The sequence below is a fragment of the Empidonax traillii genome, unplaced genomic scaffold, assembly GCF_003031625.1.
Source record: "Empidonax traillii isolate 1590-97213 ecotype Southwest subspecies unplaced genomic scaffold, ASM303162v1 scaffold148:size1803964, whole genome shotgun sequence".
Lineage (NCBI taxonomy): Eukaryota > Metazoa > Chordata > Aves > Passeriformes > Tyrannidae > Empidonax > Empidonax traillii.
Genome location: NW_020955341.1, coordinates 708,948 through 722,690, shown reverse-complemented (window position 1 = coordinate 722,690; position 13,743 = coordinate 708,948). Strand labels below are relative to the sequence as shown.

At 41.3% G+C, this 13,743-nt stretch overlaps 1 protein-coding gene across 1 annotated transcript in view; it reads left to right on the top strand.

Moving 5' to 3' along the window:
* Positions 1-13,002, top strand: part of SWAP70 (switching B cell complex subunit SWAP70) — a 40,710-nt gene extending 27,708 nt beyond the window's left edge. The window contains exons 6-12 of the mRNA XM_027884559.1: positions 195-303; positions 1,536-1,717; positions 5,813-5,920; positions 7,391-7,557; positions 8,374-8,572; positions 10,075-10,171; positions 10,929-13,002. Of these exons, the coding sequence (XP_027740360.1) occupies positions 195-303; positions 1,536-1,717; positions 5,813-5,920; positions 7,391-7,557; positions 8,374-8,572; positions 10,075-10,171; positions 10,929-11,038 (972 nt within the window). The 3' untranslated portion in view covers positions 11,039-13,002. The remainder of the gene's footprint in view (positions 1-194; positions 304-1,535; positions 1,718-5,812; positions 5,921-7,390; positions 7,558-8,373; positions 8,573-10,074; positions 10,172-10,928) is intronic.
* Positions 13,003-13,743: the final 741 nt, after the last annotated feature.

Genomic DNA, 13,743 nt, shown 5'->3' with positions numbered 1-13,743 from the left:
GATTGACTCCTTATATCTTTTGTTAACAGAGCTTTTTAAACTTTATAGAAAAACAGTTCATAAACACCCTTTTAACAAAGGCTCTTAGTGATGGTATTTACAGCTCTGTAGCTCACATAACTGCATACATGGGGATTGACTGTAAAACTTGATTTCAGTGTCTGCAAGGCTAATCCTTTTGTTACTCATTCTAGGCCTTGCCTGACAGAGATGGAAAGAAATGCCTTTTTCTCATAAAATGCCTTGATAAAACCTTTGAAATCAGTGCCTCTGATAAGAAGAAGAAGCAGGAATGGATTCAAGGTGAGGTTTCAAGAATGGTAGTTATATGAAAGTTAGGGTGAGTGGAATTATTACAGCTGTGCTTTACTCAAATTTGAAATTCTTGGTCTTGTGATTTTTTGATGCCTCTGTTTTGGGCACATGGAAAGGATCTTTATGGGGCCAGAGACTCAAGAAGAAGTAAGGATCCGTGTAAGGGAAATCAGTTTCTGTCGTTTAGATGCCTTAATTTAGGCAGCCATAACCAAAATGAAATGGTTATTATTGTTGCTTTTTCTGTATTGGCTTTATTTCTAGGGATGGGGAAAGAAAACAGCATTGTAAACTGTTGCTTTGGGAGAGAAAGGGAATTTTATGATGCTTGTTTAGCATCATAAAATACTGGCTTAGCTTTTACAGTTTTGCTTGAAGTAATATGTCTGGGTGAGCTGAGGGTAAGGTTGGGAATTAGGGCTTTTGTTTCTACTCCATGGTGGAGTCACTTCTCCTGCGAGACCTTCCCAGATACGTGCTGAGTGATGGTTACATCCATCTGCAGAGTGAGGTAGAAGCACTTGCAAAGCTTCTGCTGCCAGTGCCATTGGAATACGTGCAGCAATTAAATATTTGGAGCTGTGAGCTTTCCCTCTTTACCTGCAGCATGTGTTTTGTTGCACCAAAGTCAGATGTATGATGAACGAGTACGTAGGTCCAAAAAGGAGATTTTTTTGTTTTTGCAGTTGTAGTAGGTGAATAAAATACGAAAATCATCTGCCACTCCTCAGCTTTGCTCTCTGAATATTCCTCTGAATATTTCACTGCAGTGAAATGAGAGCTACTGTCTTACTGGGAGATAGTTTTCCCCTAGAGTGTCAGTAAGAATACAGGGAGCTAAGTGATGTGTATGTTAGATAACATCTTTTGTTCCTCGATGAGAGTCACTGAATCTAGATAGTAAGAAATCCCGAGTGTCAGGGTTTCTTTCTTGCAGCTGGTTATAGAAGTTTTTTAGAAATCAATATTGGAATTGGCATAATGCAGTGGAATTACCAGACGTTATCCTTGCAGCACACAGCTAGTGCTGACAGCCAAGTGTCTGTCAGTTTTGGTTTGTGTTGACAACTGACACCAGTTATTTCTCACTTAAAAATGTTTTAAAGAAACCCCGACCCGACGAACAACACTGCAAGGATCCATTCACAAAGTCCATCCAGAAAGTTTAGCTGTTCCCTTCACTGCTGTTCTCTTCCTGTCCCTTTGCCTCTCCTTTCCAGCCATCCAGACCACCGTAAACCTGCTGAGAGCAGGGAGCCCTCCACCCCACAAAGAGGCGCGCCAGAAGCGGAAGGAGTTGCGGCAGAAGCTGCTGGCTGAGCAGGAGGAACTGGAGCGGCAGATGAAGGAACTGCAGGCGGCCAACGAGAACAAGCAAAAGGAACTGGAGGCCGTGCGAAAGGTGCGAGTGGGAGCTGCCAACGCTCAAGCCTTAAACTCAGTCCCTGTGGTTGAACTGGGCTGGGAGTGCAATTGTGCATTTGTTCGCTGTTCAGGTGCTTGAGGCGCATTGAGCCAACTCCTCCAGAGGAGGTGGGCTTGTGTCAGCACAGTGCCCTGAGCATGTGGATCTGCAGTCCCTTTCCAAGGATTGCTCAGCAGGCTCGGGGAACTCACTGGCCCAGCCCTCTCCCCTGTATTTAGCAGGGTATTGTCAAGCTACTGTAGAAGGATATTCCAGCTCTTTGGATGGGCCTTGGTGACTGGAGAGACTCATATTTTCAGTTACTTGTGGGGGTTTTGTTTTCCTTTTCTGTCAGATGAATCTGTCAAACTTAGGGCTTTCCGTTAAGATTTCCTTACATAGTTTTCCAAAATTACGTTGTGTGATTTGTATGTGTATGGGAACTGTTCTCTTCACACAGATGTAGTTTCTACTGATGTAAATTTAATGTACAAAGATTCCAAAGATGCAAAGTGATTTTATGAGCATGTCTAGGCATAATTTTATTGGAGTAGTTTGGGAGAGATTTGTAGAGCTGAGGCACATAGTAATGTTTAAATGCACATTCCCCATAAATGCTGGATTTACTTCTGAAAACCTGAGAATTGGGTTAGAAATGTCCACAAATTAGAAGAAGATTTGGTGAATACATTGTCCTTGTGAACAGTCCTTTAGTCTGAGGAATGGTAGGAGACATCAAGGTGCCTGCACGCTCCAACAGCAGATTGAACATGCTGATCCGTCTTTGGACTTTGGAACAACTGGTGCCTCTGCAATAGTTCTCCATAGGCACTTGATTAGTATCCAAATATAATTTCTGTCTTTAAAAAGAAGAGACTTGCAAGAAGAGCCACTGTGGCTTTTATTGCCGTGATAGCTTTTAGTGTGGAGTGGGCCTTGGAAACAGCACAACAAACCTCCCTCCCCACTGCTGTCCCACGTGTCACCTGCTGAGTCCCTGCTGCCAGAGCAGTCCAGGTCTTGCTCTGTGCTTAGTCTGAAGAGTCTTTTGTTCACTACCTTCCTAATTTAAGGTCATTTTTCACGTTCCCATTTAGAACAAGTCTGCATCATTGCTTGGGTTTTTCATAAATCAAACACACTAATTTTAGCCCTGTTAGAAAAAACTTTAATGATCTTTGTAGTGGAGGGGAAGCTATAAATATTGTGAGAGCATGTCAAAGATTTTCAGTCTAGAAAGCAAATAAACCCATCCAAAGTACATATCTTTAATAGTCTTGTCATTAAGTGACAATTTGTGGCAAGGACAAATTTTTCTTTTTTGTTTTTAATTAACCCCACACTGACAGCAGTTATTATTCTGTTTGCCTTAAATGGAGTCCAGCAGCAGAAAACCATTTTTTAAATTTAATTTTAGCACCTATAATTCACCATACGTTTAAGATTCAGTATAAAAAATAGACTTTAAAGGGTAGCCTGTGTTACCTGCAACTGGCAAGTAATATACCTGTTAACAGAAATTACAAGGCTGGATTTCTGTGCTGTTGACTCCATGGAGAAAAAGTTAAGGGGAGAGATAACATGAGAGCAAACCCAGGGGAGCGGTAGGATGTTGGCAGGCTTCAGGGAGTTTTATAAAAATTACAAACTAAAGGGAGGGAGTTGTGACCAGAAGCATCTTTTGAAGGGGACTGGATTAAAATGACTTCTCAAAGAAAGTAGCTTAGGCTTGGACATGAACTACTGCATTTTGCCTAAGTGGAATTAGTGGGGAACTGCAGTGTTGTAGGAACTGAAAGTGTTTGATTACTTAGAAAAACGTTCTTCAAGGAAAAGGTTTGTAAATGGTTCAGGAAACTGAATTGTTCTGGAAGGCTTAGAGATTGATTTGCTCCTGATGGCAGTGAGCCACCATTTGCACACCACTTACATCTGCACTCTGAAACTGGTTTGTATTTTGATAGCTCCTGCAGTAGAAAGCTTCAAAGGAATAAGAGCTTTGGTCTAAAACAGATCTTTCTTTCATATTTTTAATGGAGTTTTGAGATGTGCACATTGAACAGACTGAAAGGTAAGTTTTTCTAACTGTGAGAGCATGCACAAGATGTGTGCACCCTTTCTGTTTCGATTTGGGGTCTTGCATGGGCTTCAGAGACTGTGTGCTATCTAACAAACACCTGCTGGAATGGTGTTGTTCCTGTAGATCCCCTCCCCAACATTTGTGACTTTTCCCTGAACTGCATGGTTCCCAGTAACCTTACCTACCAGGAATTGATGTTCCTGAATTAAGCAGGAAGTTGCTGATATGGAGAGGACAAACAGAGTGTTTTCTTGTTGGCATCCACCCTTGGCTGGAACTCTGCACGTTCGCCCTCTTGGCTCAGTATTGGCAATGCTTGTTTAATTTCAAAGCAGGGAAGGAAATGAAAAGGAAATTTCACTTAAATAGGCATCTTGAATTTGCCTACAATTACATGCTTTTGAATGTTCTGGCAGAGGAGGAATACTGCTTCTAAAACACTGGCATCATTTAAGCCTTTCAAAGGAGAGCAATTCTGTACTATGTTCTGCTGCTTAAAAACATCAACTTGAGCCTTCTCTTTCACTTCTTCCCATCTATTTCAGACTAGAGTGATATCACAAACACTTACAAGAATGGAAGTTTTAGCTTGGCCGTTTTAATTGCTTAGGCATCTCATTAGTTCATCTAGGTTGTGTCAGGGAGGATGCTTTAAATGTGGTACCTTCCAAAAATACTAATGAGCATGACAGAGTCATAGAAAGGTTTGGTTTGGAAGGGACCTTAAGATCATTTACTTCCAGCCCCCATGCTGTGGGCAGGGACACCTTTCACTAGACGAGATTGCTCAAAAAATCCAAACTGACCTTGAACACTTCCAGGGATGGGGCATCCACAGCTTCTCTGGGCGACCTGTTCCAGTGCCTTACCACCCTCACAGTAGAGAATTTCTTCCCAATATTTATTCTAACCCTGCCTTCCTAAAGTTACCTCTTGTACTATCACCGCATACCTTTGTCAGTAGTGCCTCTCCAGCTCTCCAATCGACCCTTCAGGCACTGGAATGTGTTCTAAGGTCTCTCTGGAGCTTTCTCTTCTCCAGGCTGAACAACCTCAACTCTCTCAGCCTGTCTTCATAGGAGAGATTCTCCATCCCTTTGATCATCTTCTTGGCCTTCCTCTTGACTCACTCCAACAGGTCCATGTCCTTTTGTGTTGTGTCCCACTCTTACTGAAGGTCTGTGGAAACAATTTCCCCAGCCTAGTGAACTGTAAAAGAAGCATCACGTTAAGTTTCTTAAGAAAATTCGGTGAAAGAATTTTTTGCTTTCACTATTGGTAAAACTCTGGCTGGTACTTGACGATTTCTAACCTTATGTACATCAAAATCTTGATGCAAGGAAAAACAGTGACAACTGTTTTTATTTGTAAAATGAAGATGCGACAAAAGTTGAATAAGTTGCAAGAAGGCACGAAGGTACCAGCAGCTGTTTCCTAGACCTTAGCTATGAGTAGGCTAATTCTCCCTCTAATTTCAAGTGATGATTATCAACCAGGATTTTATTTACCTTAATTGGCAGTTTAGGGGATGTTAGAGGGATGTGATTCACAATAGCACAATCACTTATTCTAGTCAAAGTTTGTGGCACTTCTGTTTTCCCATGGCAATTCAGTGCTTCTCACTTCTGTTTCTGTATGAAGTCTCTGCATGCTGGCATGTTTTCACTATGGGAACTCCGATGCAATCCTGCCTGAAATGTGGTTTTCCTTAAAAGTTTTCCATCCCATATAAGGTAGAGAAGGAAATAGAGTGATTTTTCTCACTTGTGCAAAGCAGGACTCAAAGGAAGCTTGGAGATAGTTGGGATAATTACTTTTTCATTGATGAATTTCAAATTGTTTTGCAAATAAACAAGATGGAAAATTATATTTAGACATTTAAGAAGAGTGTCAGACTTTAAAAGTACCCAAAACTGGTGCCTTAATACTTTGGAAGGTTTCGTCCATTTTTGGTTTAACTTTGGCAAATTGGTTTTGTCCTCCTTTTCTTCCCCCACACCCTTCTCTTCCAGCAACTGGAAGCAGCAGCTGCTCGTGCTGCTGAGGAGGAGCAGAAAAGACTTCAGACTCAAGTTGAATTACAAGATCGCTTCAGTGTGGAGCTGGAGAGAGAAAAAATGGTGAGCAGAGCACGTGGGTTTTTGCTATGATTACACACTGTGAGCTGTGCCTTCAGAAGGGGCTTCCCTCACAGGAGCCGCTGAAAGAATTCCACAGATTTTGCAGGAGACTGGAGAATGCAACCTGCTTTGCATTTGCTAGAGATGTAGGAATAAAATATTTTTACTGGTGAATTCAAATTCTGGCACAGCTTGGCTACAATTTGTATAGCTTTCAAGGCTTAGGAGTTACTGGAAAATTGTGGAAAAAATTGACTGTTTGAAGAATAAATGCAGGCTGAAGTTCTTGCAGTTTTCGAAGATGGAGAACCTGAGGCCACTATATACTGTATGAATATGCAAAATGAATCAGGCATAATCAAAATGCATTTTATATGTTCCTAGAAGCTTTTTTATGCTGTGTCCTCTTTTGCATTTATGCACACACACAAATATAAAAAATAAAGATGCTATTAAACTACACTGAGACTTTCCAAAAGAATGAGTTCTTGATCTTCAAGGACTTTGTCAGGCATAACAAGTTTTTCTGTTACGTGGAGAAAAAAAGCAGAAATAGTTCAGTCAGCGTGATGGGACATCTCAGGACATAAATGCACACAGTGCTGCTTTATGGGTGAGTGTGAAATCCTGAATGCAATCACTTTCTGGGTCACTGGGATTTCGGTTATCTGAGGGAAAGCAAACTGCAGACCAGTAGGACAGGACATGCCACCCTCCCACGCGTGACTGCAGGCTGTCAGGGTTATGCAGGACACGCTGTGTGTTGGTAAATGCCAAGGACTTGGTGCTTTATCCCAGCTGCCTCCTGCTGACCCAGCACAGGAATGAGCTCAGTGGGAGTCACAGTGCTCCTGGTTTCAGTCTCTGGTCAGTGAAAGAGGCATGATAAGGATCAGAGACTGGGGGATTGAGGATATGCAGCATTCCCTCACCTTCCTCTGTCCCTTACCTTTCTTTGTTGTAGTGGCTCTTCCCTCAGCAGAGCCAACCTCCTTAGCTGTTTCCCAGCCCTTTATCCATCCTGTGCTGATGTGGTGCCATCATCCAGACACATAAGTGTGTGAGATACGCTGCTGCCAAGGGAGGACGTGCCTGAGGAAGGGAGTGGAAACTGTCACTAAATCTGCCTGACCTTTGTGTCTGGCCACTCTGCAAGCGTTCTATTCCTTCAGTTTAGTGTGTGTCTGCAAACTAAGAAGCAAGATCAAACTGACTGAAGTTAGATTTGAAAATTCTGCGCTACAGGAAGTTAGTAATGTCAGTAATTTAATAATAATTTAATAATTTTTTTTTTAAATGCTCTTAGTTACACATCTACAGATCTAGCCACAATTTTGTCAGTTCTGCTCTGCAGGCAGCAGGAAAAGGTTTGTCTCTGAAAACATCATCTGAGGGAAACCTGGCAATTCCTTTAAAAATGGGAAACCTGACCTGAATGTCAGCTCACGTGCCCCCAATTTATGCTCCTAGGTAAGGCAAAAAATGGAAGAGCAGGTTGCTCAGAAATCATCTGAACTAGAACAATATTTACAAAGAGTACGTGAACTGGAAGAAATGTATAAACAGCTACAGGAAGCATTGGAGGATGAGAGACAGGCACGTCAGGATGAAGAGACTGTTAGGAAACTTCAGGCCAGGTATGACTTTGACCAGGTAGAAAAGTATTTCAGTTCCCCACCCCTCCCCTGCCAATAGTAACTAACTTTGCCATGCTACTAATGATTGTTTGCCTCCTGGATGCGCTGCTGGAATGGGGGACTACCTTCAAGTCAAAACACGGGATAGATATTATTTTTCCTCAAGATATGAAGACTGAAGCTGATATTTAAATGTGTTTGATTAGTCCTTAGTAAAGGGAGTGCTCAACAATTTCAAGAAAAGCAGGCACACTTATTTTTCCATCAGGTGTTGTGCTTGTCAGCACGTGGAAAACTGAGATCACTCTATGCTGTGATGAACAGCTTTGCTGTGATTTATTTTATAAAGCACTAAGTGTAAATGTGACTTTCTACTGTATTTTGTTGCGGGTTTAAACTGTACTGATAAAGGGTTAAGTTTTCTCTTATTCATGTGGGCTTTTTTTAGAGTGGTTTGTTTCTTCGTATATTTGGTACCCTAAGACAATGAAGATAACTTATGCATGCTTGTTTCTTCTGGGGCTCTGTGTTGTGTGTTTGCATTATTGACTAAATTTTCTGAATAGCCCTTTGTAGCAGTCAGACTGCTTGCGCTGCTGGCATGATCAGCAGCTTGATGCTGAAGGCAAGCCAACAAGCAATAATTTTTTCCCTGCTTCCCAAGCTTTTTTCTTTAAAAACCCAATGTATTCCTACCCTTTAAGAAAGGGGGAGGGAGGGGGAAGATAAACAGTTAACCTTGCTTCCATACATTTGTGCTAGGTAATGGATACAACTCACTTTAAAGTGCAGTTAACAAAACAATCCCCGTTGCAGATTGCTGGAAGAGGAGTCAGCAAAGAGAGCTGAACTGGAAAAATGGCATTTGCAGCAGCAACAGACCATTCAGATGACAGAAGCAGAGAAGCAAGAGCTGGAAAACCAGAGAATTATAAAAGAACAGGCTCTTCAAGTTGCTATGCAGCAACTGAAACAACTTGAACTGGAAAGGAAGGAGGCCCTTGAGCAGTACGAGGTGAGCTGTTCAGCCTCTCAACCACAGACTGACTGAATTTGAAGTTCATCAATGTTACGCTTCTGTAAGGATTAGTATGGCACAAAAGTTATAATGACAAAAAAAGTACAATAGTTGAGGCAGGCTTTTTTCGTCTAGACCAGTAGATACATTTGAAGAAGGGGACCTATTTCAGACGCACTACCTCCTTTATTTATTTTTGTCCCAATTTGCATATAAGCCAGCTCAGTCATATCCTGAAATACTCTGTATGTATTTGTCTCCTACTGTAGGCTCACTTCATATGCAGTCCCATTGCTGTCATAACTGAATGCCTTTTGCTTCTGAATTAGTTATTCTTGCAGTGTTTTGATAATGTAATGGCAAAATATTGTCTTCTACAGATGAAATATCAATGTGTTACTGTAGGTATTCAAAAATATATTTAAGCACTGAGTGGAAGTCAAGGATAGCTATGAATTAGCTGAGATTCTCAAAGTGTAGCAGTGCCTCCTGTCCCAAATGCCAGGTCTGTTCTCTGCTCTGCTGAGTGTTTTTGGTAAAGGTCAGTAGCTGTGTTTGTGGAAGAAATGAAAGCCAGAATCCAACGAGCACAGAGTCTGAAGTGCAGCACAATTTCCAGGACTGGAGAGGTGTTGATCCTGCATGTATTTAGGTCAGGAAACAAAACCTGGCTGGGTTTCTGTTTAACTGGGGAGAGTGTTTATGCTGGCCTCTGTGCCACTGAGGTGAGCTCTGTGAAGGACGAGCCAGTGAGCTCTGGACTTGCACAGAATACAAATGCTGCAGTGACTGTGAGCAAGGGCCCACGTGGGGTAGTTGTGGATTCTTTACAACTTCCCATGCTGGTATTACATCTCACACCATCATTAGATTGCTTTTCACTAGTACTTGCCATTTCTTTAGGTGAAATCTCACTTTTTTGTATGTGAAGCATCATTTAGTACTCCAGAGGAATTGCTTTATACAACAGACATAAAAAAAAAACCAAAACAAAAACCAAACACCAACAAACAAACAAACAAAAAACCCCCTAAAAATCCACAAAACAATTATTTTAGAAATAATTAAACATTCTAGCCTTGCATTTGGAATTATCCAAAAGCCCAGTTTAGACTGAAGAATGCCTCTTTCTTGCTTGGCTGTAACAGCAGTGGTCCTTTTCCTTTTTTTATGATTTCTCCTAGTGAGAGATACTTAGTTTGGAAAGCATCTTCCTGTTTCGAAAGTATGCTTTCAACCTTTATGAAGATGAGCCCTGCTTACATAGCTACAGAATCTTTTAAAACCGAGTTATTTTGGAATTCTGGTTTGACAACTTATTTTTTTTTTCTCCCCAGTGATGACTAAATTACTTGGGATGATTAGAAATGGAGCTCTCACTAAATGGAGGGCTGGCTGAATTATCATGGTTCTGGCTTCAGGATTAAAAGATGTTTTATCTTTTTATATAAACAGGGTAAAGTTATTCTTGTTTTCAAGCAGGCTGTATCTTATTTCAGGAGGTTAAGAAGAAGTTGGAAACAGCAGCTAATAACACCAAGAGTTGGAAAGATAAAGTAGCTCATCATGAGGGATTAATTCGACTAATTGAGCCAGGTAAGTTATCCACAGAAAAGTTACAAAAACATGGATTTATTCTGTCTCAGGTACTTAGATCACCTGGTGATTTACTGAAGTCTGCCTTTTCCTGTAACTTACTGGTTTCATGGCAGCCTATAAATACCACGTTTGTGAGAACTGCTGATGGTAACTTTCAAGTCTTTACATTTACTGGCCCTACTATAAAGATTTTATTGTCGTTATTATTGTACTTATTTATTGGTGTTATTATTGTTGTTTGTTTCTTTTATGTTTAAAACAAAGCAAGGATGAGCCTGAACATTGCATCATGTAGGTGTTGAATGCAGTTAACATTCAAAACCATGAAGTAAATATTTGATTTCTGGAAAAGTTGAATTTCTTAGCTTAATTAATAGCATGCCAGCCCAGAGGAAAGGGGCTTTGCAATGCACTTCTAGAGAGATCCCTTTTCTTCAAGGACACCACTGAAGGCAAGAGGAAGAGGGGTTTCTTAAGATGGAACTGTTTGAGGGTGGGGGTGGGAAGTTGGGAGATAAGGGTACAAAAGGTTGCAGCAGTTCACAACTCACACTAAGCACCTTCAGCGACAGCAACCCAGGCATTCCTCCCTCCTTGGACAGGCAGGTTCTCGGGTCACCTCTGAGAAGATTTCCAGTCACAGAAGAGGCAGCACTTAACCAAATCCTCCTGTGGTGACACTGTCCCACTGACGGTGGGTGTGTAACATCCCTGTCAGAAATGCCCATCTCAAGTATTGCGCTCTGTCTTCCAGGCTCCAAGAATCCTCACTTAATCACAAACTGGGGCCCAGCTGCCTTCACTGAAGCTGAACTGGAGGAAAGACAAAAGAGCTGGAAAGGGAAAAAAGCCACTTCTGAGTGACGGCGGTGGCTGACGTGTTGTCAGTGACTGGCAGCCCAGCTCCCCTCGTTCTGCTTTGCACAGAGCAGCCTCTCGCTTGCAAAGTTCTTAGTTTGCTCAGCAGGTTGGGCCTTTGTACAGGTGAAATACTGTTTACCACATCAGAGTGTCTGCTCAGAGCTGAGCAATTACAATATGTGGTGTATGACAGTACTTGCTGTTTGTTCTCCCTCGTGTTTCAGAAATTCTGTTCTTTTATAAAAGACTTTTCATTGACTTTTTATTGAAATGTAGCTTGTGACAGAGTTATGTACTAGCCTGTAACAATCTGACAGCAGCTAACCAATCAAGCAGCTTCACTTTCCTTCCAAAAAGTGAGGGAAACAATTGTTCCATTGGTTTAGTATAATTTAAACCCAGGATAAGTCAGTCCTGAAGGTTGTGTCCAACTCTGAGACAGAGCATTACCTTTCCTTCCACTGAACCTCGTTTTACTTTTTCTCTGTCCATCTGCTGCTCTTCGCCTGGTGCTTAGTGCTCAGATACATCCTTAGTGAGGGTGGGCTGGCGGTACCTGCTTCCTGGTTGGATTTGGTGTCCCGTTTTCCTCTGCTTGCAGGAATACAAACAAAAGAACTCGAAATAGGCATGTAGAAAATGCTGCTGGAAGAAGTTTGGAAAAAAGTAGTCGTGCAAGACTGTTTCTGTACTGTCTCACACTTGAGAAGTGCTAAATAAAGCCTTGAGAGTTCTATTAAGAGTTTGAAAGACACAGTTTTGGCTCACAGATTTCTGAAGGAGATGAATGGAAGGTGGTAGCACAGTCCAGATATCATCTGCATCAAGGCTGTGTTTGTGCAAGAAATCTGATTAGAACATACCACCATTTTTAGATGTAGCACTTTTATCTTAACTGGAGGCCAGATTAAAAAAAAAATGTGGAAAGCTAAATTTAACTTTTTTTTTTTTAATAAAAATTATCAATGTGTAACAATAACGGCTTTAGAAAAAAAAAGTAACTCCTGTCAGTAAAATAACTTCAGTGTTTCTAGTACCAAGGCTTCCCAAAGAGCATGCTGCTCTGCCTCACAATTCTCTCCAGGGACAAAGCCAATTATTTCTGTTTCTTTAGGGAAAAGTAGCAAGTCCGTGACTTTGCTCTGTAGATCTCCCACACCAGACAAAAGTCTGTCTATTGCTCAGTAAAACAGGATTCCTGCGAACTTGTACAGAGCTTTTGAGAACTCCCCCCTCAAGGAGCAGGTGCCCACTGGTGTGGCTTTGAATCAGCTTCGACTGTACCCCGAACACTCACCCCTTAGCACCTGCTTGTTAGTTCAGCTACATGTTAAATTATTTTTAGTAAATAAGAAGTGAATTTTTCAGGCGGATAAGCGGTGCCTTTTTGTGCGGCACTGTGATATTTGGATCTTGGAAAAGCCGAAGTTGTACAGAAGTGGTGTCCAGATTTGGAAGACAATACCATTTTATTTCCCTATTAACTAAGACTCACTCAAATACTGAATCTTCTCAGACATTTATTCTCTGGTCATATTTTTATACTAATTGAAATCTTTAATGTTTCAGTAAATGAAGTGCTGATTAGAATGGCAGGAAAATCCAGGATCTTCATGTTTGTACTTACTGTACAGGAAAACAATAGTTCCTTAAGCTTGATAACAAGGCGTTTTTTAAAAAACATTGATCACGTTTACAGGAGCATTGTGAAGAAAAAACCCCATCCAACTGTAATAGAAATACTAATGTGCACATGGTTAAACCTTGCTAAAGGAGCTGGAACAGTATTTATAACTACCAAACATCTTTTAGGTGGAGAGCAGAAGGTGTATTGGGACTAAACTTGTTTAATTTTTCTAACAGTCTTTATTTTGAACAACTGTTTTTTAAGAACACCAAATGATGCATGTTTTGATATTTTTTACTGTTCTTTAGAATTGGCTGTTTAATAAAGTAATATAAAGTCATTTACATTTTGGAATTAATTGATGTCTTTTTGCCTGAGTTTCTTTTGGGTTACTGGTGTTCAAATTCCAGTAACTGTTGTGTGGAAGTATTACTTTGATGGAAGAAGTTTAATGATCAGATCAATGGGATGTAGATGAAAGCCATAATGAAGGCAGTGGTCACACAGATAACACAAATATAATTTAACAGCATTACTTCTCTTACATGTTCATATTCAGTACTCCTTGGTACAGCATCATAGTGCTCAGCTCTGGCAGCCAGCCTTGCTCGGGAACAGTATTTGGAGGGTGCAGTGTAGCTGTCTCTGAAAGACAAGGCATGCCAGGAGGGAAATGAATCGATGCAACTGTTGTGTCTACAGCAGCATGGGAACCTTGGAGTGGGAACCTGGGACAAGGACAGAGCAGGGCTCAGCAGGAGCTGCCGGGAACACGGCTGTGGCGGGAGGCACCTGGGCACAGACACACACAACAGCCCATCAGGGACATGTCAGCCCCATATGTCTGTGTGGAGTCAGCTCTTACTCACTGCTAGAAGAGGAAATGAGACAAGTTTCCTTTTAGCTTTGTCGGCCCTGCTCGCTCTGACAAATTCAGAAAGCTTTGTGTGAAGCTCTGCACAGTAAAGGTGGGGGGAGAGGTTGGTTTAAAAATTAAATCATTTGCATTCTGAGCAAAAATACCACTTTAAAATAAGCCCCTTAAAGTGACACTGAACAGCATTCAAAAGGAGCTCAGAGC